The 14011-nt window shown below is 45.1% G+C and overlaps 1 protein-coding gene across 1 annotated transcript in view; it reads left to right on the top strand.

Annotated features, from left to right (window-relative positions):
* RSBN1L (round spermatid basic protein 1 like) overlaps positions 1–9255 on the top strand; it is a 91582-nt gene extending 82327 nt beyond the window's left edge. Inside the window, exons 4-7 of the mRNA XM_068131404.2 lie at positions 5063–5205; positions 5352–5513; positions 5694–5802; positions 6938–9255. Of these exons, the coding sequence (XP_067987505.2) occupies positions 5063–5205; positions 5352–5513; positions 5694–5802; positions 6938–7366 (843 nt within the window). The 3' untranslated portion in view covers positions 7367–9255. The remainder of the gene's footprint in view (positions 1–5062; positions 5206–5351; positions 5514–5693; positions 5803–6937) is intronic.
* Positions 9256–14011: the final 4756 nt, after the last annotated feature.

Here is a 14011-nt window from a genome sequence, read left to right as displayed (position 1 = left end):
TAATTGAAACTTGCCAGATATATTGCTGGGGACCTGAGGATGTGCCTTTTCAAGGTTTCATATTAATCGGAGAAATAGTTACCGAGCTATGTCCAAAAAACGATTCAACCAATCAGAGAGCAGCGAGCTATCACGTGTGCCGAACGTGGCGAACAGACTCTGCCTCGGACGGCACATTTGAGAGCGTATTCATTTATTTCACGTTGGCAAACTATGTTGGCGTTAAACTATGTTTTAAAACTAATTAAAACTAATTTGCGATTCATCGTAACTGCGATATGCGACCTTCCGGACAGTCAAATGAGGACGTCACTTCCGGACTTACGGATAGTCATAGTGACGACGTACTGATGCTGAACGTGGCGAGCAGACGCTGCCTCGGACGGCACATTTGAGAGCGTATTCATTTATTTGACGTTGCAATCTGTATTGATTGTTGTAAGGTACGATCGATTGTAGTACACGTTTATAATAACTCTGCCGATACAGGCCCGATTAACTGCAGCGCCATCCGAGCTGCGGCGTCGGGACGATACATTCATTGTACGGTCACATCACGCACTTACGGGCACGCCCAGACATTTTTTTTTTTTTTTTTGGCAAGGAACGGGCACCCACGTACGGGCACGTCCTAGTAATAATAATAATAATACATTTATTTTATATAGCGCTTTTCAAGAAGCCCAAAGACGCTTTGACAGAGTACAAAAAACAAGTGCAAAAACACAAAAATCAATAGGTAAATAATCAAAGCAAAAGGAAGGAGAAGGAGAAGAGATAGTCAGCGGTTAAATGCTGTGGGTTAAATGTTGAATGCAGTGTTGAATAGGTGGGTCTTGAGTGATGTTTTGAATGTGGTGAGTGAGGAGGAGTCTCTGATGGTGTGAGGTAGTGAGTTCCAGAGGGTGGGAGCAGCGATGGAGAAGGCCCTGTCCCCCCAGGATCTGAATTTGGTCCGCATGGGGGGGGGGGGGGTCAGGAGGTTGGTACCAGCAGAGCGGAGGTTGCGGGTGGGAGTGTGTCTGGAGAGGAGGTCAGCCAGGTAGGATGGGGCCAGGTTATGGAGGGCTTTGTAGGTCAAGAGGAGGATTTTGTACTGGATTCTCTGGGGGATGGGGAGCCAGTGAAGCTTGTAAAGGACGGGGGTGATGTGGTCACGGGTCCGGGAATGGGTGAGTAGATGGGCAGCGGAGTTCTGAATGTATTGGAGTTTATTGAGGGTGAACCATAGAGGAGGCTGTTGCAGTTGTCCAGACGGGAGGTGATGAAGGCATGGATTCGGTGAGCGTTTTTGGGCCAATGATGATTATTTCAGATTTATCATAGTTAAGTTTGAGGAAGTTGATTTGAAGCCAGGATTTTATTTCAGTGATGCAGTTTGTCAGGATAGAGTGGGTGGTGGTGGAGATGGACTTGGTGGAGATGAAAAGCTGGATGTCATCGGCGAAGCAGTGGAATTGGAGACCATGACGGCGGATTAAGTGACCAAGGGGGACAGGTACAGGATGAAGAGGAGGGGGGCAAGAACTGAACCTTGGGGGACATAAACTAACTACTAACTTCTAATCTGTTGTGTGGGTGTATCTACGCATAAGGGAGAACGCTATTGAAAATTGGGTCGCCATGTCAAAATCCAAGATGGCCGCCTTGCGTCTTCCACTTTGTCAACTCACATCACTTCACCGATGGGGGACCTAGGCGTAACGCTTGTTTTTTTTCTTAAAGCAGTGATCCCAAGATAGTGGAAGAGGTGGACGTAGGAGAACATCTGGGGGACAAGTGATGACAACATCGTGTGTGCAATTATATTGTGAAGAAGTAGAGTTTTGGATAGTAAGGTAAGGCTGTTATATTTCAGGAAGGTGAACTTTTAAAGTATGAGAAGAGAGTTAGGTGTTCTAAATGAGGAAGAGCTAACTTTTGGGCAGTCTGCATCAGAGAAATAGGAAACCTTCAAGGATCAATTGTGTAAGGTGCAAAGCAGATATATTTCATTTTCAGTGAAGTGTAAAGGTAAAGGTAGAAAGAGACCAAAGTGGATGAATCGAGAGTAAGCAATGTTAATAAGGATAAGCAGAATCACCATTCCGTGATTCCGTTCAATTGCAGTATGCTCGTTCTGTGTCCTTCTAAAGAGTTTCTCCTGTCGTAGAATAATAAATGTTTCCGTTCAAACTGCTTTGTGAATAAACCATACATTAGCGCTTCTTCCTCTTCTTAAAACTCAGAGGCTTTTAGAACTGGCAAATTCGTGATTAAATAAACGATTTTTTATGGCGTAGATGTTTGGTTCCTGTGTTTACAGCGTTTGTCTCTCCGTATGCATGTTTGTCCCTCATATATTTATCCTACATATTGGGTGAGTTTTATAACCGACAATTCGGCTTCTTAAAGGTAGAATGTAAGTAATGCCATTTGGCTTTGCCAGTTATGTTTCTTTCAACACCCTTTATGGAATGTTCATATATTTCGTCATAAACCTGGTTGGGGCAAATTATCACATTTGATGATTGGGGGGGAACTGAAATTATGACAACAGGGTGATGATATATGATGGGTAGTGGGGGGTGTGGGGGTCCATGCCCCCCAGATCATATATAATTAAAACTTTGCTTAAGGGCTCTTCAAACATTGAAGCATTTCTTCTGACTGCCTCCAACCACTCTAAGTCTGGTGTTGGCTTTACGGTTAGGGTGGAGGGCTTGGGATCCAAGGGTCCTGAGTTTGAATCGCGGTCAGCTGTTGAATTAATACTAGGTGGGTTTGATTTAGCCTGTCATCCTCCCGATGTCGGCAAAATGAGTAGCAACTCACTGGTTCCTCTCTCAAGGTTGGTGGCAGGATTTGCACTCCTGCTGCCGTAAAACACCTCATTCCGTAACAAACACAGTGGTGTGTGTCGGGATGGTGCTGAGGTCACTTTGATAGTGTTGACTAACTGACCAACATATAGAATAAACCAGTGTCTCAATGCAATCTCTTCACTTCCATGGTGCTTCCATGACAGCTTCGAGACTTCGAGTACTTCAAAATAATTTAATACTTACATTATTTGCTTACCAGTATCTCCACCCAGGTCATATTATCCTCTTCAACTAAAGTATCAAACAAGCCCGGCTACGCGCTGTTGGACTTTCGGGCTTGTTTTGAGAACATATGGGCAGTCAACAATGTACTTTGTACTGTTATAGATGGTTGTTTAATCATTAATTGTGTATAATCTACTCGGTATTTAACTGGAGATATCTGGGGGTTTTTCCCTGCTTTTCTGAAAGGACAATGTGGCTTCCTTCTGTAGTTACCCCACACACGCTCGCGCAGCGAAAATTGGGGTTAAGCAATTGTTTCCTATCTGTCCGTCTCTCCATCCATCTACAAACGTCTTTTTTTTATTTATCAAGGAACAACTTATTTAAGCCGAATATTATATTTTGAACATGAATCGCAACATGAATCGGAAAACAATCCTGCCGTTTAACTTGCTTTGTCTTTGAATTTATCCCGATTGCACCTGCACAGAAAGGAGTGAGATAATTTACTCTGGCTGGCAGTGAAACAAAATTTGAAATCATTCCAAACAGGAAACGTAGTTTTTAAGGACTTCCTAAAGGACACAAATAACAGGGACCAAGAACTAATTTAACGTGTTAAAATAAGGTGTTGTAAAAGCCACTGCGTAAATGGCGGTACAACAGTGGTAAATTCCTGAATGAAATATTTTTTTCATGTGACCTTTAAAATCTTTATTTTATTCAAATTGAATTATATATACTTGAACACTATAACACCAATCACCTTCTTTTCACTTCCAACAACCTCCAGCTTAGCTGTACTTCGACATGTTAAATAAGGTGGTGTATAAGGGTAATGTTCAAGATTGCTTCAATAGCACTAAACCTCTGGAATTTTTTTTAAAACGACCTTTAAAATCTCTTATTTTATTTCAATTGAAGTGTATACCATGAAACCCCGACGTTCGCGGATTTGACATCTGCGGTCCCCGTGTATTCGCGGTTCATAAAATGTGACCTGCTTCTACATTTGTGGCCCTATGCTTCATGTAATAGTGGTTTTTGCAGGCGTAAATATGAACTGATTAAATTTTAGATTGAAAAGGTCAAAGGTCATGTGCCTTTTGAAAATCATTTTTCAGGCCATGACCAGAGTTAGAACCATCTGATGTTGTCTCTTTTTTACTTACCTGTCTTTCTTCCCCCACCCCCTCTCTCCCTCCCTCTCAAGGGACCTTTTGTTTTTCATCTGACCTTTAATTGAGATATGGACTGACATGCAACATAGGTGGAGGCATATCCATGAACGCATTCTCATCAAATTCTACTTTTTTTTTTCTACTTTTTTTTTGAGCAGCAGTTTTCGTACTTTGTTTGAGTACAAAGAGGACTTGGACGAGCTTTGCGCTTTGAAATTAAGTCAAGTTGGTGATATGCTGTCCTGAACCGGTGCAGCCTGGGTTTGTTGTGGCTTTTATTTCACAGGGAGTTCATGGTGCCTCCACTGTTATACAGCACTAGCAGGGGTAATCAGCACTCTGCCCAGTGTTGTTCTGATCCTGTTTGCATTTTGAAGAAATCAAATTGGTTTTGTTTTTTCTATTTTTTGGGGGGGGGGGGGGGGGGGGGGTGCCTAAAACACTTCCCTCCACCCACTAAGGAATGGGGTTGGGGATCATTTAATATTACCTTCCACATTGCCAGAAAGGCTGAGGCACGATAGAGCGATTAAAAAAAAAAAATCCCAAAAAATTTTTTTTTGGCCGATAACACTTCATGGCACTCACTGAAGAACCTCTGAAAGTTTGATAAAGATCCGTTCACCCTTCTCAGAAAAAGTGGCAACACACACACACACACAATAGATTGCTGCAATGAACATGTAATTCCATGCCTTGATTGTGTTTGTAATATTCATCAGAGTGAATGATTAATATGTAGCAGCATGTCGTCCATTCTGTTGTACTTTCATGTTTTGCAAATTGTCAGTGTTATTCACGTGTCCCCTTTACCCCCAACCCATTTCAACTTCCTTGCTCCTTGTGATGTAGTTGACACTGCCTTGGGGCACTGAGTCAAGCCTGCGGCTGATGTCCCGGACAGAGAGTGACGATGGCCCTATCATGTGGGTGAGGCCTGGCGAGCAGATGATTCCCACAGCAGACATGCCTAAGTCTCCTTGCAAGAAGCGTCGGTAGGGTTTGACTTGCACCCCGTTCGATTTGGTTCATGCGCTCTGCTTCGGCTTTACTTTGTTTACTTATTTTGAGCCTTGCTCTTTTGTTACCCTGTGTTTGATTCCTCCCCCCCCCCCCTCCCCCCCCCCCTTCCACTTGCCAGGAGCGAAATTAAAAATCTGCAGTATCTTCCACGTTCTACAGAACCACGCGAGGTTCTTTTTGAAGATCGTACTCGTGCGCATGCTGATCATATAGGACAAGGAATTGATCGCCAGACGACTGCTGCTGTCGGTGTACTCAAAGCTGTGCGCTTTGGGGAAAGGTGTGCATTACGCAAGCAAATCATAGATTAACCGTTGCCCGAGTTCATACCCTGCTTTTGATCGATGAAACTTCATTGGATGCTGTACATGGTTGCCATGCTGCATTTTGAACATTGCAAAACAACGTGTGACTCCGGTGCCCAAGGAGGCGAACTAAATGCAGAAACTTTCTGTTGCAGGGATGATGAGCCGAGAGTGACGAAGGATGTAGTCGCTTTCCACGCAGCTGACTTCCACGAGGTGGTGCAAAGGCTTCAACTGGACCTTTATGAACCTCCAATGTCCCAGGTATTTTTGATTTTATAAGAAATGATAATAATTTTGATTGGTGATAACAACAACAACAACAACATGCATTTTAAGGCCATTTTCCCTGCTAGAGTGGGGGTTAGCCTTGCGGTCCCCATGACTATCTTCTCCATTTTGCCCTATTTTTGCATCTCTCCTCGTTAACCCCCTTGCCGCATTTCTTCTTCCACCATCTTTAGCCAAGTCTTTCTCGGTCTTCCCCGTCCTCTACTTCCTTCTACATTCATTTCCATCACTCTTCTCAACCAGTCACTTTCATCCTTCCTCAACACATGACCAAACCATCTCAACCTGTTCCTCTTCACAGCATCAATCACAGGCTCTATTCCCATCATCTTTCGCAATTCATCATTTGTCTTCCTCTCTCTCAACGACACTCCGCACATCCACCGAACCATTCGCATCTCCACCGTTTCCAGCCTTCGTTGCTGCTCTACATTCATGACCCATGTCTCGCTCCCATAAATCATAACACTTCTCACACATGCAGCATACACCTTTCCCTTCAGCTTCAACGACACTCCCCTCCTCATCAGCACGTCACTCAGTTCCCGAAACTTCTTCCATGCACATCTCACTCTAGCAACCGTTGCCGAGTCTGATCCACCTTCTCCATTCAGCACATCTCCGAGGTAGCAAAATGTTTTCACACCTTCCAGCTTCACGCCGTCTCCAAGATCCAACTCAACATTTCCTCCATCTGCGGCTCCCTCTGTACACACCTTAAATTTGAATGTAGCTGCCACACTGGTTAATGACCCTCTCAGACCACTACATTTTTGATGAACCTACTCAGCGCACATTGGACATTGACTGGAGTTCACTCCGACACCCTTCCTGCACACAGCACATGGCCACTTCCCAGTTCTTTCCACCTCACCACATGCTTTACCACTTTACCACTTTACCACTTTACCACTTTACCACTTGCTCTAACACTTTACCACTTTACCACACCACTTTATTACTTGCAAAAAATGATAATAATTTTGATTGGTGATAACAATGAAAGATAATGGTAATTTAAATAGTGAATCATAGTGCTCTGGGAGTTAGTTGAGATATAGGCAGTGAGAGAGAATGGATCCATTTTGTTTTGTTTGTGTATGTGAAGTGTGTACAGTGGGTTGACGATGCCAAACTGAATCAGATGCGGCGCGAGGGAATCCGGTATGCACGTGTTCAGCTCTGCCACAATGACATCTACTTCATTCCACGGAATATTGTGCACCAGTTCCGCACTCTTTCAGCAGTCTGCAGCCTTGCTTGGCATGTCCGTCTTCGGCGTTACCATCCCGAGGCAGATAATGCATCTCCTGCGCCAACACCTTTTTCTGACTCCTACATGCAGCCTGCCCCCGAGCTCTCCCCACGGACAACAGCTGCTACGGCTACTTCGCCGCTCGGCCTGAACGGTGGCCTTTCTTCGGCCAACGCACCTCTGCCCATGAGCTTAGCTGCAGAGCCAGCTCGTAATTCAATGGCAAGCTTGCACACAGGCGAGCCAGGCAAGTCGGCTGAGGTTGCCTCTTATGAAGTGTGACTGAACATTGTGATATCCAAAAGTCTTCTTGACCTCTTGCCCTTTCCCTTAAAAAATACAAAAAGACCATGAGGGAAAGATGGCCCCTTTGATTTCCACGCTTCACCAAAGCCTGCCATCTCTGGCAAGGACATAGCAGCGCTGCCTGCTGTCCTCCCCTTGAAGGCCAAGTTTCTGCCCTGAACAGCCCCAACGTTTCGTCCTTTGCACTGTTTCTGGAGCAGCACCTGTGGTTGAACTATTTGGGAAGGTAGAGGCTGGGGCTGGCAAAGTGAAAGTAGGAGGCGGGTCTGGGGTCGAGGGGTAGCGATGGAAGCCAAGACATTTGGTTGTAAGCCCTTTTTTCCCTTGTGGTCCCTGGCTTACAAGTACAATATTACCTTTCATAATGGCACTGCCTTCCCCAACGTCGAGTTTAACTCATTTCACAAAATTGGAGACTACTCTAAGAAGCATCGCAGGCTGTTTACCCAACCACATTCCATTTCCTTGCTCTTTATCCCCAAGTAATACGAGTTGTTTACCAATCCAACCAACATTTTTTTTTTACAGCTGTGATTGTAAATCTGAAAGTAGTGCCCTTGACCTTTCCCACCTCCCCGCCAATCTCCCACCTGCCCACCTTGTCACCAACTACATTATATGAAGCTCTCTCTCGTCTGTAATGGCACTTTCTGTGCAGGCTGGGTTATATTTTTCATCTTCATCAAAGGAAAGCTTCCAGCCTGGTACCCATGTAATCAGGCTTCCTTGTACCATAACAGCAGTGCAGTTGAGATTTGTGGTCTTTGCATCACGTATGACTGCGACGTCAAAAAATCTAAATAATTATAAAAGACATGCATTCATGTAAGGTCACCACTGCACAGTAAATGTACTCTTTGAGCGTTCAAGAAATCTTAAGGGGCATTCGAGAATGCAAGCTTCCTAAGAAAAAGTGCAAAAGCATGGTTCTCATTTATGCATCTGGATTGTTTTTTTTGTTTTTTTTGTCTTTGTTTTTAACCAAAAATGTTGCTTTGCAATCCTCTTCCACACCAAGAATTGCTCAGAGCTACTTTGGCACAGTTCCTTTGGTTTTTGTAAAAGGTGTCTGCTTTTGCAGCAGGTAGTAGCTCAAGCCGTCAGGGACTTGTTTCCGCTACCCTTGGAATAAGCGGAACCCGGTCGGTGAAGCAAGATATTGGTTTCCCAGGCCCGAAGTCTGCTCGGACTTTTAACAACTTTTCTGTACACCATACTAGATCTCAAAATCACGCTTGGGGATTTTATAAGTCCTCATTTTATCCTCGCCCCAGCACATCCTCGTGCCGTCATGCAAACCACGTTGATCTGGGTCACCGTTTTAACCCGATGGTTTATTTTTTATGCTTTCCAAGAGATCAAAACATAAGTTATTTATTTAAAAATACAGCGCAGCAAAAATGAGGAACTTGTCTACCCACTTTTAGCCGTCGCAAGCGGAGGACGTGCGAACGAATTGCACTCGCGTATCACCTTGTATCCTTGGCTGTACATACTTTTTTAGCCCATGATGGTAGTCTGTGGGTCGAGAAGGCTTTGAATGTTTGTACAGAAACAGATTTGTACTGGGACGGTAAAAGGCACATGTTTATCAACAGCAATTGGCTCTCCAGTACGACAGCAATCTGCTGCTGCTTTTGTACGCAGTCGGTAAGGTCTTACAGGCTATTCTTTATATATCAAGTTTTGTTTTTAAAGAGGGCTTGATCTCCTGTCACAACAATAAAACTTGTACATTAAACTTTATCTTAAGTAGTTCATTAAGTCTTATTTTTCTTATGGCCACTTGTTTACCCATATCTTTTAAGTCTATAGCAAACTTTCCTTTTTCAGCCCTTGCATTAAAGCTGCTTTTCAAGAAAGGCTTTTGATTCTTTGTTGTTTCTCTTGAGCATAACTGCCTTGTTTTGAAAATGCCGTCGGTTCATATGACCACGACTCTCTCGGCTTCGGCTACACATGGCGCTTTCCAAAGTTTAAAGGGATATGGCAGGTTGTGGTTGAGCAATATAACCTGAATTGTTGTGCTTTACGTTACTGTTGCTCGACTAAACCTCTATTTTTTTTTTAATGTCTATTTGTGTTTATAAACGTGAAAGAAAGGACTGTGTGAACACAAAATAGGTTAGCACAAGACCGTGCCGCTTTATGATCCTGTACATGAGTACCTGGTGGTTTAAACCCTGGTGTTGGGCCAGCGGCTAGGGTGCCAGCTTAGGATCCTAGGATCCTGGGTTCGAATCCCGGTCGATCGCTGAAATAACGCCAGGGGGGTTGACTCAGCCTGTCATCCTTCCGAGGTCGGCTAATTGAGTACCAGTTCACTGGTAATTCCCTGCTTGTCGTAAAAGGCGACAAAAAGGGTTGGCGGCAGGAAGGGCATCCGGCCGTAAAACATTGCTTCAAAAAAGGGGACCAAAAAACAACAACAACCACGGTCCCCGAAAAAGGCCAACCCCCGCTTTGCGGGGAAAAATGGCCTCTAAAGGTGTTTTTTTTTTTTTTTTACATGAGTACACAAGTCCGTTTTATCCTCTTTTATGTCATCTTCATGTATCCAACCGTGTTTGCTGAACTCTTTAACAAAAAAAACAAAACAAGAGTGAAGTCGATGGCACGCCATTGCAAATCACCACACGTCCCACCTAAAGCAACGTTGAACTAGAATGGTACTCGGTGGAGCGCATGCCTCCGCCAGGCTGAACAGTTTATGTTTTGCATCCCACTGATAGGCCGGATCTGGATTCGGACCTGAATCAAAATCTAATCGGCTTGTTATTGTCACCTAACCAACTCATCCACCAAATTTAGTCAAAACTCGTCCATAACTTTTTAAAATACCAAGTTATTTATCGCTTTTCGCCTGATCTCTCAATGGTGAAGAATCACTTAAAAATTAATTAAATCTCGTATCCAAATCCATATTCAGATCTTCACCAAAATCGAATCAATTAGTCCTTGTCACACACACAACCTGTCCACCACATTTCGTCCGAATCTGTCCACAACTTTTTGAGATATCTTGTTCCGAAACAAACAGACAGACAGGGATGACAACAAAACGACCATCCACCTTCGGTAGTGGAGGTAAAGATGGAACAAAGTCCCCCCGGGAAGGATCCAATATAAAATTTTGAGTTAAAAATTATTCAAAGAATAAAGAAATTGTTACTCATTTCATGCGCCCCCCCCCCCTCCCCCCAAATGTTGTTTGCATATACAAAGCTTCTTTTGAAAATGTGCCCGTATTTGCATTTTTTGTTTTTTGACTCCACCTGAGGGGGTGGAGCCAAAGATAATACTGTTCTCGCACCTTCGTGCCATGTGGTGATTCTAGCTACCAAGTTTGTTGAATTTCTGCACAACCATTTAGGAGGAGATATCAAAGACTGGAAGGATGGACAGACAGATAAATCCCCCCAAACCCCCCCCCCCCCCCGGGTTTTTTTTTTTTTTTTTTAACCATGGGAATAAAAATGTAAAAGCCAATTGCTTCCCTTGTGGATGGATAGGATAGCTGTAAATGAGACGGGATACTTTTTGCCACCGATCCACAAGGCAAAGTTGTGAACTTATAGCCAAGTAAATCGTGGTTTTCTTTATCCAATGTTTGTTATTTATCCAAAGTTCAGCTGCTTTGCTGCTGTATGCTGCATAAATCATTTGAATGTCATTTGTTGAATTCCGATGAGCACCGTCGGTCAACGCAAAGCACATAGCATTACATCACATGAGTACAGCTCTTCATCGCTTCGTTCAGGAACCTTGAAAACGCAAAATGGCTTCCACATGCATCATCTTGTGGTGCGAGGCACATGGATGGTATACAGTCGTTGCCAAAAATATTGGCACCCTTGCACTTATTTCAAATGACTCACAATTTTCTCTAAAAATAAGTTGAAATTGACAAAAGTATTTGGTCTCCACAATTCTTTATTTCATTGTTAATATATCAGAACCTTTGTTTTTTATTCAGAACTTAATATATCCTTTTAAATCAGAAAATATAAAGAAATGGCATTGACAAAATTATTGACACCCTCGACATAATATTTGGTAGCACAGCCTTTGGAAAAAATAACTGCAGTCAAGCGCTTCCTGAAGCCATGAATGAGCTTCCTACATCTCTCTACTGGCAGTTTGGCCCACTCTTCTTGTGCAAACTGCTCCAGTTCTTCCAGATTTGAAGGGTGCTTCTCCCAACTGCTGTTTTCAGATCTCCCCACAGGTGTTCAATGGGACTTAGATCTGGACTCATTGCTGGCCACTTCAGAACAGTCTAGACTTTTGTCTTGAACCATTCCTGGGTGCTTTTTGAAGTGTGTTTGGGTTCATTGCCCTGCTGCAAGACCCATGACCTTTGACGGAGACCCAGCTTTCTGACACAGGGTTGAACATTGTGCTCCAAAATGCCTTGGTAAACTCCTGATTTCATGATGCCATGCACACATTCAAGGTACCCAGTGCGAGAGGCAGCAGAGCAACCCCAAACATCACCGAACCTCCTCCATGTTTGACTGTAGGGAAGGTGTTCTTTTCTTTGGAGGCTTCATTTCTTTGAAGGTTCAAGAGGATGATCCACAGCCGCATCGACCCAGTGGTGGACCCACAGCTCCCGCGGGAACAAGCCGGTTTCCATCGTGGCAGGTCAACAGTGGACCAGGTAACATTACTCACACAAGATATCGAAGACAGCTTCCAGGACAATGAGAAAGCTGGCGTAGTGTTCCTGGACCTGACCGCTGCATACGACACCGTTTGGCACTGTGGACTCCACCTGAAGTTGCTGAGGACAATCCCGGACCGGCATATGGTGAACTTCATCATGGAGATGCTGTCAAACCGCAGTTTCGTCTTACAGACCAGTGACGGCCAGCGCAGCAGGCTCAGAAGACTGAGGAATGGTGTCCCGCGGGGTTCTGTTCTCTCACCGATGCTGTTTAACATCTACATCTACGACCTGCCGGATACAACATCCAGAAAGTACGGTTACGCGGACGACCTGGCCATCATGCTGCGACGACCAACATGGAAGGCGATGGTAAACGGTATCAACCAAGACATGGGCATCTTGGTAGCCTACCTACGGAGGTGGCGTTTGCAGCTCAGCATTGGTAAGACAGTGTCAGCGGCATACCATCTTAACAGAGAAGCAAAAAGGAAACTGGACGTGTTCGTTGACAACAAACGCTTGGAGTTCCAGCAAGCCCCAAAGTACCTCGGTGTACGCCTAGATCGGATACTGTCCTTCAAGCAACACCTAGAAGAAGTTAAGGCCAAGGTGACATCAAGGGTCTCGCTTATCCGACGTCTCGCTGGTACGACCTGGGGAGCCTCCGCCAAGACCCTACGAATATCCACGCAAGCCCTGGTCTTCTCTGCAGCCGAATACTGCACCCCAGCCTGGAGCAGAAGCCCACACGTGAGAAAGGTTGATGTTGCCATTAACAACGCCCTCCGCATTGTAGCTGGTTGTTTGAAGCCCACCCCGGCATTCCACCTGCCAGTTCTAGCGGGAATCGCCTCGGCCAGCCTCCGACGGGAGGCTGCTACCCTCGCCCTGGCAAGGAATGCCCAGAAACATGACTGGCACATCCTGCACAACACCACAACGATAGTGGCGCCTCCAAGCAGACTCAAGTCCCGCCATCCCTACAACAAGGCGGCACAAGAGATGCTCAGATCTATCCCTGAGGACCTGTCTAGAAGCGCATGGCTGGCGGCATCTTGGAAGCAGGTGTGGGAAACGGCCGGGACCACCCGCATCCACCGCTACATGTGGGACCCAGGAGGTGGCGTCGTAGGAGAAGACCTACCATGCCTGCAATGGACCTTGCTCACCTGTCTACGTACGGGGGTCGGCCGCTTCAAATCATCGCTGAAGATGTGGGGCCTGGCAGACAGCGCCGCGTGCGAGTGCGGCGAGCCTGAGCAGACTGCCGAACACATAATTACCACCTGCCCTCTATACAGACCACCTTCAGAAGCCGGCCTCTTCGACATAGGACCAGAGACGAGGGCATGGCTGCACGACATTTAGCTGGCCATCTGATGATACACGAAATAAGAAGAAGGCTTCATTTTGTTTTCTGTAAACATAGAGATGATGTGCTTTACCAAAAATCTCTAATTTTGTCTCATCTGTCCACATGACATTCTCCCAGAAGGATTTTGGCTTGTTCAGGTGTGTTTTGTTAAACTCCAGTTAGGTTTTCTTATGTCTCTCTCGGCAGTGGGATCCTCCTGGGTCTCCTACCATAGAACCCCCTTTCATTGAGTTGGCGGCGGATGGTGCGAGTTGAAGCTGTCGTACCTTGTGTCTGAAGGTCATCTTGATTCTGTTTGGCAGTTGATCGAGGTGCTTTCTCCACCATTCGAACAAGCCTTCGCTGCAATCTTCGATCAAGTTTTCTCTTGCGGCCACGTCCAGGGAGGCTGGCTACAGTGCCATGGGCCTTAAACTTCCTGATAACATGATTCCGTACAGTGGACACAGGAACATCAAGGTCTCTGGAGATGGACTTGTAGCCTTGAGATTGTCCATGCTTGGCTACAATCTTGTGTCTGACCTCCTCAGACAATTCCCTGGTTTTCTTTCTTTCCTCCATGCTCATTGCGGAA

Source organism: Myxine glutinosa, chromosome 11 (assembly GCF_964187855.1).
Source record: "Myxine glutinosa chromosome 11, kmMyxGlut1.1, whole genome shotgun sequence".
Taxonomy (NCBI): Eukaryota; Metazoa; Chordata; class Myxini; order Myxiniformes; family Myxinidae; genus Myxine; species Myxine glutinosa.
The sequence above is the reverse complement of the archived record's forward strand: the minus strand, read 5'-3'. Positions and strand labels throughout refer to the sequence as shown.